The sequence below is a fragment of the Acinonyx jubatus genome, chromosome B4, assembly GCF_027475565.1.
Source record: "Acinonyx jubatus isolate Ajub_Pintada_27869175 chromosome B4, VMU_Ajub_asm_v1.0, whole genome shotgun sequence".
NCBI classification, from domain to species: Eukaryota; Metazoa; Chordata; class Mammalia; order Carnivora; family Felidae; genus Acinonyx; species Acinonyx jubatus.
Window position 1 is genome coordinate 122,600,837 of NC_069387.1, and position 19,609 is coordinate 122,620,445.

Below are 19,609 nucleotides of genomic sequence, written 5' to 3' on the forward strand. Positions count from 1 at the left end.
GTCCTAGGTGTAGTAATCAGACAAGAAAAAGAAATAAAAGTCATCCAAATTGGTAAGGAAGAAGTAAAACTGTCACTATTTGCAGATGACACGATACTATATGTAGAAAACACTAATGACTCCATCAAAAAACTATTAGAACTGGTAAATGAATTCAGTAAAGTTTCAGCATGCAAAATTAACATACAGAAATCTGTTGCATTTCAATACACTAATAACAAAGTTGCAGAAAGATAAATTATGAAAACAATCCCATTTATAATTGCACCAAAAAGAATAAAATAACTAGGGATAAATTTCACCAAGGAGGTGAAAGCTCTATACTCTAAAAACTGTAAGATATTGATGAAAGGAATTGAAAACAACACAAACAAATGGAAAGATATATAATATTAATGGATTGGAAGAATTAATATTGTTAAAATGTCCACACTACCTAAAGCAATCTACAGATTTAATGCAATCCCTATCAAAATACCAGTAGTATTTTTCACAGAATAAGAACAAATAATCCTAAAATTTGTATGGAATGACAGAAGACCCAAATAACCAAAGCAATCTTGAGAAAGAAGAACAAAATTGGAGGTGTCACAATCCCAGATTTCAAGATATACTACAAAGCTATAGTAATCAAAACAGTATGGTACTGGCACAAAAACCAGACACACAGATTAACAAAATAGGATTAAAAGCCCAGAAATAAACCCACACCAGTATGGTCAATTAATCTACAATGAAAAAGCCATTGTAGAAAAAAGACTGCCTGTTGTTTTTTTTTTTAATTTACTTCCAAGTTAGTTAGCACATAGTGCAACAATGATTTCAGGGTAGATTGCTTAATGCCCCTTACCCATTTAGCCCTTCCCCCCTCCAACAACTCCTCCAGTAACCCTCTGTTTGTTCTCCATATTTAAGAGTCTCTTACGTTTTGTCCCCTTCCCTGTTTTTATATTATTTTTGCTTCCCTTCCCTTGTGTTCATCTGTTCTGTGTCTTAAAGTCCTCATATGAGTGAAGTCATATGATATTTGTCTTTCTCTGACTAACTTGGCTTAGCATAATACCCTCTAGTTCCGTCACATAGCTGCAAATGGCAAGATTTCATTCTTTTTGATTGCTGAGTAATACTCCAGTATATATATATATAACACACGGACACACACACACACATATATGTATACACTACATCTTCTTTATCCATTCATCCATCAATGGACATTTGGGCTCTTTCCATACTTTGGCTCTTGTTGATAATGCTGCTATAAACACTGGGGTGCATGTGTCCCTTCGAAACAGCATACCTGTATCCCTTGGCTAAGCATCTAATAGTGCAATTGCTGGGTCGTAGGGTAGTTCTATTTTTGATTTTTTGAGGAACCTCCATACTGTTTTCCAGAGTGTCTGCACCAGCTTGCATTGCCACCAACAATGCAAAAGAGATCCTCTTTCTCCACATCCTTGCCAACATCTGTTGTTGCCTGAGTTGTTAATGTTAGTCATTCTGACAGGTGTGAGGTTGTATCTCATTGTGGTTTTGATTTGTATTTCCCTGATGATGAGTGATGTTGAGCATTTTTTCATATGTCAGTTGGCCATCTGGATGAAAAGACTGCCTTTTTATTAACTGGTGCAAAAGAATGAAACTGGATGACTTTCATAAACCATATACAAAAATAAACTCAAAGTAGATTAAAGACCTTAATATGAGACTTTTAACTATAAAAATCCCAGAAGAGAGCACAGCAATAATGTCTCTGATATCAACTGCAGCAACGTGTTTCTAGATATGTCTTCTGAGGCAAGGGAAACGAACAAAAATAAACTATTTGAAATACATCAAAATAAAGAGCTTCTGCACAGCAAAGGAAACAATCAACAAAACAAAAAGACAACCTACTGAATGGGAGAAGATATTTGCAAATGACATATCTGATAAAGGGTTAGTATCCAAAGTATATAAAGAGCTTATACAACTCAACACCAAAAGAAACCCCAAATAATCCAATTAAAAAATGGGCAGAGTACATGAACAGACATTTCTCCAAAGATGACATATGGATGGCCAACAGACACGTGAAAAGATGCTCAACACCATTCATCAGTAGGGGAGTGCAAATCAAAACCACAATGAGATATCACCTCACATGTGTCAGAATGGCTGGTATCGAAAAGACAAGAAATAGCAAGTGGAGAAAAGGAAACCCTTGTGCACTGTTGGTGGGAATATAAATTGGTGCAACTACTGTGGAAAACAATATGGAGATTCCTCAAGAAATTAAAGATACAAATATATGATCTAGTAATTATACCACTGGGTATTTGCCCAAAGAAAACAAAAACACCATTCAGAAAGATGTATGCACTCTTATGCAGCATTATTTATAAGGGATAAGACATGGGAACAATTCAAGTATCTATTAATAGATTAATGGATAAAGAAGTGGTATACACACACATACAGAGGAGTATTACTTGGCCATAAAAAAGAATAAGATCTTGCTACTTGTGACAACATGGATGGACCTGGAGGGTATTATGCTATGTGAACTAAGTCAGACAGAGAAAGACAAATACCAGATGATTTCACTTATATATGGAATCTGAAAAACAAAACAAACAAACATGCAAAACAGGCTACCGTACAGAACCTAAAGACGGTAGCAAATGTTGTGGAAGAGACAGAAAAGAAATAGTGAGAATCTAAGACCTGACATCATTTGAATCCTGAAGCCTAATGCACATGATGGCTAATTCCACCACTACATGTTTTAAAATAAACATACAGTAAAATTGATTTCACTTTTGCTGTACAGTTCTATGAGCTTTAACCTATGTGAAGATTCATATAAGTAACATTGCAATCAGGATACAGAAGAGTTCCATTCCTCACCCTAAAACTGCCCTGTTCCTTTGTAGTCTTGGCTACCAACCACCCCTCAACACTGATGATCTCTGCTCTGTTCTCAATCACTGGAGTTTTATCTTTTCAAGACTGTCAAATAAATGGAATCACATTCTATACAACTTTGTAGATTTTCTTCATTCAGCACAATGCCCTAGAGATTTGTGCTCATTAGGGATTTTCCAGATACGTTGAGATTTTTTTTTGTTATTGATTTCTAATATAATTCCATGGCAGTCAGAGAATATAACCATAAAATTTCAGTCCATTTAATTGCGTTGAGACTTGTTTTATGGCCTAGCATATGGCCTACCTTGCTGAGTATTCCTTCAATGAGAAGAAGAAGATATTTGTAACGATTAGGGGGAAAAAAGAGTAAAGCAGGGATCAGGAGTGGTAGTAAAGATAATGCAGCACTTAGTTTGCATTTACAATGTGCCAAGAAGCATTTTGAGTCCTTTACGTATACGTAAGTAGCAGGACCTGTTTGAGAAACTGCACATGGTTTGGCATCTCAGCAGAGCAGAGTGGGTGTAAATTAGGGAGTAGTTGAGGCAGAAAATTTAGAGAATAATCAAAGGGCAGATTTGAAGAAGTCTTGTGTTCCATACTATGAAGTGATAATTCCGAACCGAGGGCCATGGGAATCTGCTGAAGGATTTAAAGTGGCACATCACCTGATCAGGTAGGTTTTGAGAAACTTCACTTGGAGAACAGTATGGACGATGGAAAGAGAAGATCTGTCACAGGTCTACAATAATTGTCCAGGTGAATCATTCTTTTGGGAAGAAATATATGAATTAACACACTAGGAATCTTTTTGACAGGTACACATAGGTCTCTGTGACGCATTATTATGTGAAATGTCTCTAGTGAATCATTACCATCGGCTTTCTGTTGTTGGAAACATGCTTTAAATGTATACTAGGAAACAAGCTCACCAAGACCATAGCTCTATAATATGTAAAAAGTGTTTTGGTATGGAATAAACTGGTACTTAAGTTGTGGGTATAAGTGTTCAAGGCAGGAACTCCTGCAAGCACCTTCTGTGGGCAGCTGTTCTAAAGTTCTTTGAAGCTCTTAAAATAGTACCATGCTGTCTCTATAAAAAATTTTTCCCTTCTGTTTCCAAGCTTGCCTTTCAGGCAGTACTGTTAAGAACAAAGAAAAGTAGAAACAAGGACATTTAATTCCTCAAGATGATTATTTGCCTTCTGTAGACGAGGCCTGAAAAATGTAAGACATCTGCTGTAATAAATAACTTTCAACAGTACATTTCAGTTTATAGGGAATGTGCTTTATATTTCATATTTAACTAATACAATTCTAGGCCCTGGAATTTTATTTAAATATATGTCAGATCAAGAGAGGCAGTAAGATTTCTTTAAAAAATAAGGTTATAATGATTCAAAATAGCAAACACTTTTACTGTATGCAGTTGGCATTGTTCTATGTTTCTTTCATGTATAAACTAAATTAGTCCTCATAACAATCCTAAGATGTATTTACTATTATCATTCCCATTTTATTTTTTTAATTTTTTAAAATTTTATTTAAAAAATAAAAGAGAGACCTTCTTCACTCCCTCTTTCTCAAAATAAATGAGAGAACTTTTTTTTTTTTTGTAAAAAGGAAAAATCCAAGTAAGTTAAATCCTATTTAACATATAGTGTAATAACGGTTTCAGGAGTAGAATTTAGTGGTTCCTCACTTACATATAACATCCAGTGCTCATCTCAACAAGTGCCCTCCTTAATGCCCATCACGCATTTAGCCAACCCCCACCCCCCGCCCCACACCCCTCCAACAACCCTCTGTATTTAAGAGTCTCTTATGGTTTGCCTCTCTCTGTTTTTATCCTATTTTTGCTTTCCTTCCCCTATGTTCAGCTGTTTGGTTTCTTAAATTCTACATATGAGTGAAATCATATGATATTTCTTTCTCTCATTTCACTTAGCAAAAATACATTCTAGTTCTATCCACATTGTTGCAAATGGCAAGAATTCATTCTGTTTGATTACTGAGTAATATTCCATTGTAGATACATAGCACATCTTTATTCATTCATCAGCCAATGGATATATGGACTCTTTCCATAATTTGGCTATTGTCAATAGCACTGCTATAAACATTGGGGTACACGTGCCCCTTCAAAGCAGCATTTTTTTGTATCCTTTGGATAAATACCTAGTAGTGCAATTGCTGGGTCATAGGGTAGCTGTATCTTAATTTTGGGGGGTTTTGGTTTGTATGTCGTTGATGATGAGTGATGTTGAGCATCTTTTCATGTGTCTGTTAGCCATCTGGATGTCCTCTTTGGAAAAGTGTCTGTTCATATCATTCCCATTTTAAAAATGAGGACATTGAGGCAGAGGTTAAATTACTTGACCCCAAATCACATGACTAGTAAGTGACAGAGATTTGGACCTACACAATTTGGCTGTAGAAACTGTGTTCATTATAGCATGACACTGCCTCTTGCCTCTGATTTATTAACTTTAATAGATTAGTGATTTGCATATTCAAATTGCTCTGACCTGTAATTTCAATGTATCACAATCAGCTATGGGGAGATTAATTACAGTGATTAGTACAAATGTGAAGAGTATAGCAAGTTGAAGTCATGATCATGCAGAAAGTAAAAGGAAAAAGGATGGGGGCATCTGGGTGGCTCAGTCAGCTGAGTTTCCGGTGAGTTCAACCCCGGGGTTAGCAGCGCAGAGCCTTCATAGAATTCTCACTCTCCATCTCTCTCTGCCCCTACCCGCTGTCTCACTCTCTCTTTCTCTCTCTCAAAATAAATAAATAAACATTTTTTAAAGGAAAAAAAAATTGTCAGCCAATAGGCACTGATGTTACTGTTATTTTCAAGTTTGTTTCTTTTCTTTTCTAAAATGCCCACTAAGACTACAAGCATCATCTGGGTGGGTTCCACCTTTCTTGACTTTTTTTTTTTTCCATAATAATCTCTGTATATAGCATGGTGCCTGGTACTGAGTGGACATTCAAATACTTGACCTACTGCAGATCTACTGGTCTCAGGGAATGCTCTTCCAGATACCTTTTACCTGCTTTGATTAATTTAGTTATTTTTGGTCCTTTTGAAGATTACAGAAGACTTTAATAAGCTTTCATTGTTAAAAATTAAAAAAAAATACATAAAGAGATAATAACAAAGCTTGAAAATCCACTTTTCAAATCACCAACACATAACTCTTTTCCAGTTGGCCTCTGTCTTGTTTAACGTCATTTGAGTTCTCTTTCTATGCATTTGCACGCACACATGCACAAACGTGTTTACATAAAAGTATACAGGTAACCACAAGTCGACATTATTCGGCAACTGCCTTCTGTCAGTTTCTCATGTCTCCATAAATGTATTTCAGTTTTGGGGCGCCTGGGTGGCTCGGTCGGTTAAGCGTCCGACTTGGGGTCAGGTCATGATCTCACTGTCCCTGAGTTCGAGCCCCGTCGGGCTCTGTGCTGACCGCTCAGAGCCTGGAGCCTGTTTCAGATTCTGTGTCTTCCTCTCTCTCTGCCCCTCCCCTGTTCATGCTCTGTCTCTGTCTCAAAAATAAATAAATATTAAAAAAATGTATTTCAGTTTTAAAAACAGATATCTAGTATTTCGTAATATGTATATATTAAACTTTATGTAATTATCCTCTATTGATGGGCATTAAGATCATTTCCTGTTAATATGTATTAAAAACCATGCAGCAATGAACACTGCTGTGTAAATATCTGTATACCTGTAGAATTACAGGGTAACACAGATCTCTATTTGCGGAAAGCCCAGTTAGTCAGCATTTTGGAACACATTTAAATAGTGCTTCTTCTCCGCCGCCCCCGCCCCCGCCTTTTTAAGAAAAGGGGACGCGGGATAGGTTAGCGCTAGGTAAGCAGAGTAGTAAAATGCCTCGCTGGGGTGTTCGCGAAGTAACTCCTCTCACACACCGTTTTTTCTTCTCAAGATCAATCAGCACAGGACTTGGAAGAGGACAGCGGCAAGAACTCTGATGGGGGCAGGTGGGGGTGGACAGGGAGGGCATTGGCAATTTGTGCTTCTTGTGAGAAGCACCTGGACAGCGACGTCCTCGAGGACCACGCCCTCCCGTTAAGCCACTAGTGCGTCAATTTTGCCCTTCTTAGGCTAGACTGATGGAGCAACTCCCCAGGTATTAAAAATGACCTGGAGACACCAGGGAGAAGTCAAAGGCACCGATGTGTCTTCAGATTTGAAGCGAACGGCGGTGAGGACCAAGTCCCGACTGCACGACGCCTCGAGCACCCCCGCCGTAGCGGCCGCCTCCGGCCGCCGCGGACGACTCGCTTTCCCAGCAGCCCCCGCGGCCCATAGGGCCTTGAGCCGGGCCTGCCCTCGCGAGCGGGGGCGGGGCCGGGGCCGGAAGTCACGTGCCTCGACAGCCGCCTGGGTGAGGCTGCCTCGGTCGCCCAGTCTGGTTGCGGCTGTGACTGTGGGAGGCGCCGGGGTGATGGCGGTGGAGACTCTGTCCCCAGACTGGGAGTTCGACCGCGTTGACGACGGCTCACAGAGTAAGGGAGCGGCAGGGCAAGGGCTGCGGGTGGATGCTCGCCGGCCCGCCTCAGCCCCCCACCGGCGGCGCTCCTGCGGGAGGGCTCTGCGTCGTGGTCGCCGCGCAGCCGTCCAGTTCGGGACACTTGCTGCCCCTTGAAGTGTGAGAGGGACGCGCCCTCGGGCGTCACTTTCGGGGTTGGGGCTCCAGCGGCGGTGGGTCAGGCCGGCCGGGTCAGGGCTCAGCGTCCGGGGCGGTGGCTCTCCCGAGGAGCCCGTGGTGCCCGGGGCAGCGGCGTCCCCTCTCCGCTACCCAGGGCCGGGCGGGGTGCGTCCAGGGAGGCCCAGCAGCCCGGGGAGCCGAGGCTGGCCCTGCCTCTGGCCTCTCGGGGCTTTCGCCACATGTGCGGAGTGTGCAGTTCTAGAACGGGCTGAGTGAGGTCCGGGTTCCTGTTTTCGCTTTCCTGTTTTTCTACTTTTCTTCCAATCAACTTTTGGAAGTTTGAGGATTTTTTCTGCATGTTCTTACAGCGTAGAAGACAGCGGAAAATCACTCTTCACGCGGAAAAAATAAACGAGCGAGTGCCAGTTTACCTCCTTCCGTGCCTTTTATTTACAAGTAGCGTTTTTCAGAGATGTTCTGTAGCTTCCGTTGCACCTAGAAAGGTTGCAAAAATTAAGCAACTTATACGTCATAAAATCGAGTCGTTTCGTTTTTAACTTGAAAGTCCAACCCCCAAAACCAAAGGTAGAGACCAAATAATTATTTTAGTGAAACTCTACTTAAGATTAATTCAAATTGGTAATGCTTCTTGTCTGTAGTGCTGTTAATCTGTTTAAGTGATATGAGAGATTGAGACCTCCCGCTTGTGAATTTGTTTCTTAATGCAGTTTTCCCAAAAGGTGAATGTAATTTTTAAAAATTACACGTGAACCCTGCCTAACTTTACAAAGAAAAAAATCATGTGTACCAACTTACATGTAATTAAGTAAGAAGCATGAGCTCAATTCATAAATGGTTTGCAGTTTTTCATAAAACATTCCATAAGTTAGTAGCTCTTATGCAGCATAGAAAAAAATCATGGTGGTAATGACGTCCTTCAACTTTTTTTGTGGCGAGGATTTTGTAATTACTGTTATAAAGTGAACTGCGCCTTGTCATGTATGAGGTTTTATGGACAGAGGTCCCTTACTCTAGTATCTTCAAAAAACTGTAATGAAAATATATTGCTAGGTTTGAAAATGGTTCAACTGAGTGTAGGATGATTGGATTCAGTCAACAGACATTTTCTGCATCCTAGGAACTGTATAAAGTATTAGGGCGACAGAGATTACACAAAGAATGTTGAGATGAGCATGTAAATGCATTTTTGGATTTGACTCTTGAGGAATCGCCCTGGATTTCTTCAAATCTTTTTATCATAACTTTGTACTGATTTTACAACTATTGATTATTTTATCAGCAAGGAACTTTAATGTTATTGCAGGTTATCAGTTGCCCGTTGCTTTGTGAATTCCCAGACTAACTGCCACCATGCTTTTCTGGCATTGTCATGAAGAACTCATTTGCTGGTTAAATGCATGTAATTGAGAATTAGGCATGTATTTGGGATTTCAAGAATCTCTCACAGTTTTTAAATTTATGAGTCATATCTAGATTGTCTTCTAAAATTGCCTAGGTTACTCCTGCAGTGAGATAGGAACCTCAGTGAATGGAACTGATCCACCTGATCTAGATCTCAGGCTCTGAGCATTAGTTGCAAAATAAGGGAGATTGGGGAGCTAGGTCTTTATCCTTAGAACATAATTTATCTTAGAGTTACTTTGCATTGCTAATTTGAGAGAAAAATTTTAGGTTTTTTTTAGAAGACAACGGTTGAATAGTTATTCACATCAATAAAAGAAACAATTGGATTTGCTGTCTTTGGAATAAGTAATTCTTATGTATAAGAATCTCCTTTTAGTATTAATTTTGATGATTAGACATACTTTTATTGTCCAGTTTATTCCACTGACCCCTTAGAGTCATCTATTGTGTAAATTATGTAAATATTACCACTATATTCTATACTCAGTGTTCTTCATTTGGCTTTTCCAACTCTATTATGGTAGTGAAGTCATTAAAATATCTTGGTGAATTTTGGGCGTTACAGAAATAACATGATAGAGCAGGTCTAAAACCGTTTTTAAAAACAATATTTAGATGTATTTAAAAATTTTTTTTTCATGTTTGTTTTTGAGAGAGAGTGTGAGCGGGGAAGGGGCGGAGAGGTGAAGACAGAATCTGAAGCAGGCTTCAGGCTCCGAGCTGTCAGCACAGAGCCCCTTGTGGGGCTCGAGCACACGAACTGTGAGATTGTGACCTGAGCCGAAGTTGAATGCTTAACCGACTGAGCCACCTAGGCACCCCTGGATGTATTTTTAGACAGTAGTTTACAGTATAGAGAATTAAAAATTACCTTTTTAAATTTTGCTTCTATGACAACAGAGATTTTTGCGCCTGATACAGGTCTTTATTTATTTTTTTTTGCAAAAAAGTTATTTATGACTAAAAGATAGGATCAAGATGTTGAGCTATTGAAGGCATTATTCACATTATTTATGGGGTAAATAGGACAATAAATTTTTCATAGTACTTTAAAGTTGTAGTTTAAATGTGGTATTACTGTATAACATGCACAGCTTTTAAAATTACTATTTGGAAAAGATGAAAAGCTGAATTATTATTTAATTTTGAAACTTTATTTTCAAGATGTCCAGACATTCCAAAGTAATACATTTAAAAATGCTTAGTAAGTACTTTGCTGTGACTTTTGAGATTATTTGAAGTAAATGTCCTGTAATTAATTACTTGTACTTCTTACATACTATTTTAAAATTTAAATTCAGAAATTCATGCTGAAGTCCAGCTTAAGAATTACGGGAAATTTCTTGAGGAGTATACATCTCAACTGAGAAGAATTGAGGATGCATTGGATGATTCAATTGGTGATGTTTGGGATTTCAATCTTGATCCAATAGCATTAAAGGTTTGATTTTGTTTTATTTTTAATTTATGTGTGTATTTTCAGGACATACTGTATCTTGAAAACATAGTTTTAAAAAATGGAATATACAGTTGGCCCTTGAACGATGTGGGGGTTAAGGGCACTGACTGCCCATGTCATTGAAAATCTGCATATAACTTTTGACTCACCAAACTTCACCTCCTGTTGACCAGAAGCCTTACCAATAACATAAACAGTTCATTGACACATATTTTGTCTGACACATATTTTGACACAAATTATGTATTATATTCTTACAATAAGCTGGAGAAAAGAAAATGTTATTAAGAAAATCATGACGAAAAATACATTGACAGTACTGTACTGTGTTTATAAAAAAATGAATCCACATGTAAGTGGACTCACACAATTCAAACCTGTGTTGTTCAGAGTTCAACTGTATGTTTTTATTATTTGGAATCTAGAGAACTGAAACTTGGAGGAAAAATTGTTAATTTATTCATCTCTAAGCCATGCAGTTGGTTTTGTTTTGTTTTTTTTTTTAAATGAATGACACAAACCTCTTTGAGGTAGCCTTTGTTTTTCACCAAGAAAATGAAGAGGGTTGGAATAAAATATTCAAGCTTTATTTTTTCCTTATTAAGATTATTTTATGTGCAGTGAAATACATAGATTTACAATATACTGTTCGGTGAATTTTGTCAAACATCCATATCCATGTAACTCATATTCTAATGAAAAAATAGAAGATTTTCATCATTTCCCCTTATGCTATTTAGAGGATCTTAATGTGGGAGTACTGGCATTTTTGGTTTATTTTTTAAATTTTTTATTTAAATTCCAGTTAGTTAACATATAGTGTAATACTAGTTTTAGTAGAATTTAATTTGGGAGTAATTTCTTAATGCACAAAATAAGGCATTCCTGCTCTGTTCCATTTTCAGATCATTCTGTCTTGTTTTATCTTTGAAACTTTAATCGGTTACCACTTAATAATTAACATTTACTGAGCATTTATTATGTACTAGACACTGCCCTCAGTTACATATTGACTTTTTCAGTAACAGTTTTCTTGAAATTCACACATCTCACAATTTTTGGAATTCACATATCGTGTAATTCTTTGTTTTTTTAGTGTATTCACAGAATCATGCAGGTATCACTAGACTCAATTTTAGAGCATTTTCAACACCCTCAAAAGAAATCCTATGTCCCTTAGCAGTCACTTCTGATCTAGTGTGGTGTTAGTGCTAAGTACAGGGTTCAACGCAAGTTTGAATAGAATAGATAGGGCTAGACTCAATTTGTGTATTCAAAATTTCAATTATTTTTTTCAAATTAAAAAGAAATGTTCTTTCCCTCTGTTACTATAGCTTTTGCCTTATGAACAGTCTTCCCTTTTGGAACTCATAAAGACTGAAAACAAGGTACAGATTTCTAAACCTAAAAATCTTATTTTTTTGAAATGCTTTAGTTATCTGCTATAACTTATATTTTTTATGTTTTTACACATGAAACTAGGTCTTGAACAAAGTCATTACTGTTTATGCTGCACTTTGTTGTGAAATCAAGAAATTAAAGTATGAGGTAATTATTTGTACTCTTAAGATGTTAAAAACATGATATAAAAGCAAATATGTGCTTACATATACAGTGTATATACAGATTTATTGCATGTTGAATTGTTTATTTAAAGTAATACTAATAGTGATTACCATTCACTGAGTGTGCTTTCTGTGTACCAGACACCATAGGAATCCTGTTCATACGTAGAATGAAAGGCAGATAGTATGAGGAATAGATGAGGAAACAGATGAGCTTAAAGAGGATGTCACTTGCCTAACATTTTACTAGTGGTAACTGTTTGAGTCTGGGTCTGCATACCTTCAGAGACTGTGTTATCTGCCACATATACTAGCTTTCTAGATATAATTGACTTTTTAGCCTTTTTTTTTTTTTTTTTTTTAAAGTGAGCTCCATGCCCAGCATGGGGCTTGAAGTCACCACCCTGGATTAAGAGTTGCATGCTCTACTGACTGATCCAGCCAGGCATCCCAAGATATAACTGATTTAAAAAAAAAAAAAAAGCTTTGGATTTTTAATATGCTTTGTATTACCTTACCCATGGGTCATTAAAACTCTGGTAGAATTGGTAAACTTCCTCTTTTTTTCTATACCCTTTTGATACCATGCGGTTGCTTTCTCTTCTCATGAACTAGTGGGAGGATGTGGGACAATTAGAATGGTTAGAAAAGACAAAGGCAAGGGTAAAGAAATTAAGAGATAACTGAGTATTAATGATATCTTTGGTAGTCTAAAGATAAATTGAATTTACCTGTTTTGTAAGCAGTTTTTGAATTTAAGTGAATTTGTATGTGATGTAGTCCTCTGATTATTATTAAATATGGATAACTAAGAGAGCCTAGGAATTTAAAAACAAAATAGCAACCTTTAAAATTAATTTTATTTTTTTTTAAACAGGCTGAAACTAAATTTTATAATGGTCTCTTGTTTTATGGAGAAGGAGGTAAGTTTTAAAATTTTACATCGTAATGCCATAATGCCTTTTTGACATTGAAATGAACAATTCTAGTTGACAATTCTAGGACTACCATGATTATATGATGTATTAATGTGAGAAAAATATTCAGATTTTTTGTTGGTTTATTTGTTTTCATAAGCAGATGGAAAAAGCCTGAGTGATGAAGCAGCAGCAAATTCTCTAAAATCTATTTGTGATATTTTTATAACTTACAAAGCACCGTGGCTAGATAAGGATTTTCCTTGAATTCACTTAAATAGTGAAACAGATGATTGTTTTAACTGAATCATTAATGATTGTCTCATTTTTCTTTTCAGTATAAACATTCTGTTTTCAATAGTATGCAGTTTAGAAGATATACTAATAAAAGTTGTATTTATTTTTCTTTTTGGGTCTTGACTAAGTTTAAACTAAAAAATTGAAATATGACTCTTTATGTTGCCCTTTAAAGCTACAGATTCCAGCATGGTGGAAGGTGATTGCCAAATTCAAATGGGAAGATTTATTTCATTTTTACAGGTAACTAGTTTTGACTTTTTGCTGTTTTGTTCTTTTTTTCTTAAAGTTTGGGTAGATTACACTCAAAAAAGAGTTCAAATGCTAAGAACGTGTACTGTGAGAGTAAGACACTTAGTTGGCATTGAATTATAGTTAAGAGGTCATAATTCCTGAAAGATTTTCATAGCATTTTATGGAAATCAGGTATCAAAGTAAGTTTGTTTCTTTCTTTCTTCCTTTCATATTTTCATTTGTGGACAATTTGTCACAATGCCTTTTAAAATAATTTAAACTTTGGGGTGCTTGGGTGTCTCAGTCGGTTGAACGTCTGACTTCGGCTCAGGTCATGATCTCGTGGTTTGTGAGTTCGAGCCCTGCATTGGGCTCTGTGCTGACAGCTCAGAGCCTGGAGCCTGCTTCGGATTCTGTGTCTCCCTCTCTCTCTGCCCCTCCCCTGCTTGCTCTCTGTCTCTGTCTCTCTCAAAAATAATAAACATTAAAAATAAATAAAAGTTGGAGGGCTGAAAGAAAAGGTGAGAAAAAATGACATCTTGCCATTTGTAGCAATGTGGATGGAACTAGAGTGTATTATGCTAAGCAAAATAAGAAAGACAGATATCATATGATTTCACTCATGTGGAATTTAAGAAACACAACAGATGAACATAGAGGAAGGGAAAGAAAAATAAGATAAAAACAGAGAGGGAGGCAAACCATAAGGGACTCTTAAATACGGAGAACATACCGAGGGTTGCTGGGGGTGAGGAGTTAAGTGGGTGATGGGCATTAAGGAGGGCACTTGTTGGAATGAGCACAGGGTGTCATATGTAAGAGATGATGGGTTCTACTCCTGAAGCCAGCACTACCCTGTATGTTGAGTAACTTGAAAGTGCATTTAAAAAAGTGAAAAGAAGATAGGTCATCCAGAGAAAGCAGATACCACCTCTGCATCAAGGGAAAAAAGGGAAAGGGTTGGGGTTGCCAGAATCTGGGAGTTTGGAGCAGGAGCCCTGTGGAGTTAGTGCTCATATCTATGAAGGAACCAGCGCTGCCTGGTGGGCTGGTACCTCTGAGACAGCAACATGGGGTTGGTTCTGTAGTGCTGAAAGAAGCTGAAGGCTGGAGCAAACTGCCGTTGTTGGGGTGGACTGCTCTTGTCTGGGTTTTATTGATAAAATCAGCAAGAAGTAGGGGCGCCTGGATGGCTCAGTTGGTTAAGCATCCAGCTCTTGATTTCGGCTCAGGTCACGATCTCATTGTGGTGAGATTGAGTCTCTTGTTGGGCTCAGCATGGAGCCTACTTGGGATTCTCTCTCATGCTCTCTCTCAAAATAAATAACTTAAAAAAAGAAAAAGCAAGAAATAGAAAGAATGTCCTTTTCCTGCCCTCTAGTGTCCTTTTAGTGCCACCTGTTGACAGAACCTAATGGGAAACCTGCTGGCAGGAGTCTAAGAAATGTAATTTGCAGGGTCCCCAGTGAATGTGTCAGTTTCTCTGTCTAGTTTTATCAAATTTCACATTTGTTATTTTCAGGATATTCTGTATGGTGCATACAAGTTTAAAATTGTTAATCATTCTTTGTAAGTTGAATCTGTTATGTGGTAACCCTGGTTAACTATAATAATTACATATGTAATATATGATTGTATAAGTATGTGTTATAAACTATAGCTCTGATATACTAACAAACTCTATTTTGTCTGATATTATCACTGTCCCAGCTCTGTTTTAGTTAACATTTTCTTGATTTATTTTTTTATATTCTCTCAACCTTTCAGTATCGTTATGTTTAAGTTGTGATTCTTTAAAGTCACATGTATCTGGATTTTGCTTTATTACATGATCTGAAAATCTGAAGATCTCTGTCTTTTAATTGGCTAATTCTATTTTATTTAAATAGTCTATTATTTAAATAGACTTGTTTCTTCCTTTTTTATTTTGTGCTATGTGTCTGAATTTTATGTTCTTTGCTTTTATTGAACTTTTAGAAGTTTAATAAGAAAGGTAAAACTAGAGCTATTTAAAAAAAAAATTTTTTTAATGTTTATTTTTGAGAGAGAGAGAGATACAGAGTGCAAGTGGGGGAGGGGCAGAGAGGGAGACACAGAATGTGAAGCAGGCTCCAGGCTCTGAGCTGTCAGCACAGAGACCGACGCGTGGCTCGAACTCATGAACCATGAGATCATGACCTGAGCCAATGTTGGACGCTTAACTGAGCCACATAGGCGCCCCTAAAACTAGAGCTATTTAAGTAAAATTGAAATGCATTATTTATTTTTGTTTTCAAACATTTAAAATTGTTTTTGGATCTCACTGACAGCTGCATAAAATTAAAATTTTAAACCTTCAACAAGTGTTTCATAAGCCCTAGCATATGTTAGGAACTGTTCTTGGTGCTGGGAATACAGCATTGCACAAAACCAACAGAAATTCCTGCCCTTGTAGAACTTAAAATTTAGCCACAGATTTAATCAGGCTTTATATACTTTTGCATACCAGTTGTTTTTTTAGGTTTAAGCGTCGAGAGCTTCTGAAAAGAAATTTTCAGAAGGCATGGGACGTGGTAGATGCAAATTAATTTTTTCATGACAAACACATGCCTGCAGTCAGTAGTATTTCCCTTTCTGTGTACCAAATCTGTTCATAGGTGAGGTTAAGGGTCATAAGCATTTGAAGTTATTTCAGAGTGACTTCTGGAGAGCCTTTCCCTCATTGTCCTACTTCCTAAATTGCCAGCTCTTGAGCTTCTTCGTTCAGGTGTTCATTTTTTTATTCACTTCACGGGACAGAACTTTATTGAGAAGCACATGAGGGTTAGTCACCATGCTGGACAGTGGATACTTAAGGAATAAGATAGTCTCTGTCATTTAAGAATTACATGAGTAAAGTATAATATTTAGAATAAAAGTATGAATGAAATGCTGTGGGGGCAAAGCAGTAGAAATGACTTTGGGAGGCAGGAGAGGGGTTAAGGACTGCTTACTTGAAGGATGTTTGGAATTGTCTGTCTGCAGGTTAACTGGAAATTTTACTGGAAAACTGTTTTGTTTTTGTTTACCATTGTTACCATAAAATAGAGAAATGGTGACATTTAAAAAGCAACTATGTAACATATACTCAACTTGTCATTTCAGGAACTATCTTGTTTTGTGACGAGGTGCTATGAGGTGGTGATGAATGTAGTCCATCAGTTGGCTGCCCTCTATATCAGTAACAAGTAATGGATTTTGTAAATATTTGTGCATTTATAGTAGAGATGCAGGGAATGTTTTTCTAAAACTAGCCAGTTACCCGAAATAATTTTTCATTTGTTTACTTATTCTCTCATTCATTTTTTCAGCATCTTTTGAAGATGCATGATGTTTCGAACAGTACTTGATGTGTATAATACATAGGTTAATAAGAATTTCTACCATGGTAAATGATGTTATCTCTCTGAATAAGAATGTTGACAGAATAAACTTAAATTTGATTATATAGAAAAGGCTAATATGGAATTAGAACTCGTACCAAATTCTCTCCCATTATTTCTCCTTTACATTGTTTCCTGGCTTATTAGAATCACATGGGACGTTTCTACAACTGCAGAATCTGGCGGAGTGGTGCCAGGGAATCTACACTGAAAAAGATTTTGGTTTTACTCAGTTGATCTTGCAAGTTTGAGAACCACTGTTCTAAATCAAGAAGAATAATCAAATTTTCATAGAGCCCTTACTGTTCTTAGTACTACAGAGTAATATCTCACATTTGATTAATTCTTTATACTTAAAAACTTTCCCATTTGCTATTTAATTATAATCTTACAGGAACTTTGTTTAGGTATATGACAAAGGGTTCTCAATTATGAGAAGTAACTGAGACCCAGAGGAATTCTATAAGATTCCATAGCAATTTAGATGCTGTTCTTTTGATCACCAGGTCCATTCATTGTTGTTCTTAGTATACCAGAATGCATCTTAACTGTTGCTATGAACTGGAAGACTGTGTTAACTGTTTCTCATTCTCATGTTTTTCTCTGCAGTTAGGTGTTTATGTTCTGTTCTTTCACTGAAGCTGTCCTCAGGGCAGGGGGGAATGAGAGCATGAGAGCATGACTACACATCTGCAGTATCTGATGTGTAATTCAAAGAGAACTCCCCACCACCATGCCCCTGTCCAAAAGAGATGAAATTTATTTGTAGTCTGTATTTAATTTTTAAAATATTCTATCCTGTGGAATATCTGTATGTGCTTTGATGTATAAATACTGTCTTAAATTATTTACTGTTGAGTAGGAGATGTCTAGGAAGTAAAATTTGAATTATCCTGGGGCTTTTGACTTTGGCATGTTGTTTGTATGCATTGTTTTTCAGTAGGAATGAGAACTCAGAAATAAACCTGACTAGTTTCCAAATGCCAGTTTGGAAGATAACGAAGATTCTGGTTGGGAATTGAAAAATTCTAATAGTTTAGAAAGAAATGAATATCAGTTTCACTATTTCTCCACCTCCATCCCAAACTTGATCCTTCAGGTTTAAAGGCTAGGGTTATTCATGGGTCACATATGGTCATTTCCCTACCCGTTGAGTTTAGGTATAGACAAGGATAACCCTGACTCTGTATACATGTTCGTTCTCTTCTTAGAAAAGTGGAGTGTGGCCCCATAAGTTATAGTGACTATAGCTAAAATAAAGCTAAATACATGTTAAAAGTCCAAGAGCTTCTATGTGTTTTTCTTAAAAACAAAAAAGTTTTTTTTTTTTTAAATTGGATGCTATTTTATTACAGGATTGCACCCAAAATTATAGAGACAACTGGAGTTCATTTTCAGGTAAAAGTCATTTAACTTGATCTGTAAAACTGTAATTTTTACTATATTTTACTGTGGAGTTTGTGTGATGGGGGAGTACAACAATTATAGCAAGACTCTTCAGAAAAAAAATTTTTTTTTGCTTTTTAATTTGTGAAGTTGATGAGGCATTATTGACCCACTAGCAGTATAATTCTTAGTTTTTCCCAGTAGTGGCCCAATGCAAATTCTCTAAGTGGTCTCTTTGGAGAGTGAAATAATTCTGCAATATCCCAGTTAAGGATGAAATAGTGGGCAAAGCATTTCTCTAAGGTTTACTGTTCCATCTGAGGATTAATAGTTTCATCTGTACGTTAATAAACTGATTTACCCGCTGCTTTAATTTAGTAATTCACCCAGTGTGTTTAACTTTAAAAATCCATAGGAAGCTTAACTTCTAACTAGTGATTAAATGGTAATCATTAAAGGTTTTTTGACAGACTATGTATGAGCACTTGGGAGAGCTGCTAACAGTTTTGCTTACCTTGGATGAAATTATTGATAATCATGTCACATTGAAAGAGCACTGGACTATGTACAAAAGGTGAGCCAATTAAATGTTTGAAATGTTCTCTTTATATAGTTAACGTGTTAGTAAAAAAGAAACAAATGTAAATGATGCAGCTCTTTTAAAAGACCTGGAGACCTATATTTAGAAGGATCTCCTGTCACATGTTTCTATGAATACAGTAACCATTTTTTTAATTAATAATTTATTTACTTTTTAATTTACATCCAAGTTAGCATGTGGTGCAACAATGATTTCAGGAGTAGATTCCTTAATTCCCCTTACCCGTTTAGCCCATCCCCCCTCCCATAACCCCTCCAGTAACCCTCAGTTTGTTCTCCATATTTATGAGTCTCTTCTGTTTTGTCTCCCCTGTTTTTATATTATTTTTGTTTCCCTTCCCTTATGTTCATCTGTTTTGTCTCTTAAAGCCCTCATATGAGTGAAGTCATATGCTATCTGTCTTTCTCTGACTAATTTTGCTTAGCATAATACCCTCTAGTTCCATCCATGTAGTTGCAAATGGCAAGATTTCATTCTTTTTGATTGCTGAGTAATACTCCATTGTGTGTGTGTGTGTGTGTGTGTGTGTGTGTGTGTGTGTGTATACATATATATACACACACACATATATACACACACACATATATATACGTGTATATGTACGTGTACACACACACATATATATATACGTATATATGTACGTATATATATACATCTGCTTTATCCACATCTTTATCCATATCTTTATCCATTCATCTGTGGAAGGACATTTGGGCTCTTTCC

The 19,609-nt window shown here is 36.8% G+C and overlaps 1 protein-coding gene across 4 annotated transcripts in view; it reads left to right on the forward strand.

Annotated features, from left to right (window-relative positions):
• Positions 1–7,306: 7,306 nt before the first annotated feature.
• Positions 7,307–19,609, forward strand: part of WASHC4 (WASH complex subunit 4) — a 59,054-nt gene continuing 46,751 nt past the window's right edge. For 3 of the 4 annotated variants that reach the window (XM_027070947.2, XM_027070949.2, XM_027070948.2), the window contains exons 1-9: positions 7,307–7,458; positions 10,328–10,467; positions 11,820–11,873; positions 11,968–12,033; positions 12,928–12,973; positions 13,440–13,507; positions 16,622–16,704; positions 18,255–18,297; positions 18,756–18,859. In XM_027070947.2, the coding sequence (XP_026926748.1) occupies positions 7,398–7,458; positions 10,328–10,467; positions 11,820–11,873; positions 11,968–12,033; positions 12,928–12,973; positions 13,440–13,507; positions 16,622–16,704; positions 18,255–18,297; positions 18,756–18,859 (665 nt within the window). In that variant the 5' untranslated portion in view covers positions 7,307–7,397. Of the gene's footprint in view, positions 7,459–10,327; positions 10,468–11,819; positions 11,874–11,967; positions 12,034–12,927; positions 12,974–13,439; positions 13,508–16,621; positions 16,705–18,254; positions 18,298–18,743; positions 18,860–19,609 lie in introns of those variants that run through there. The other variant, XM_053226679.1, reaches the window with a different exon arrangement.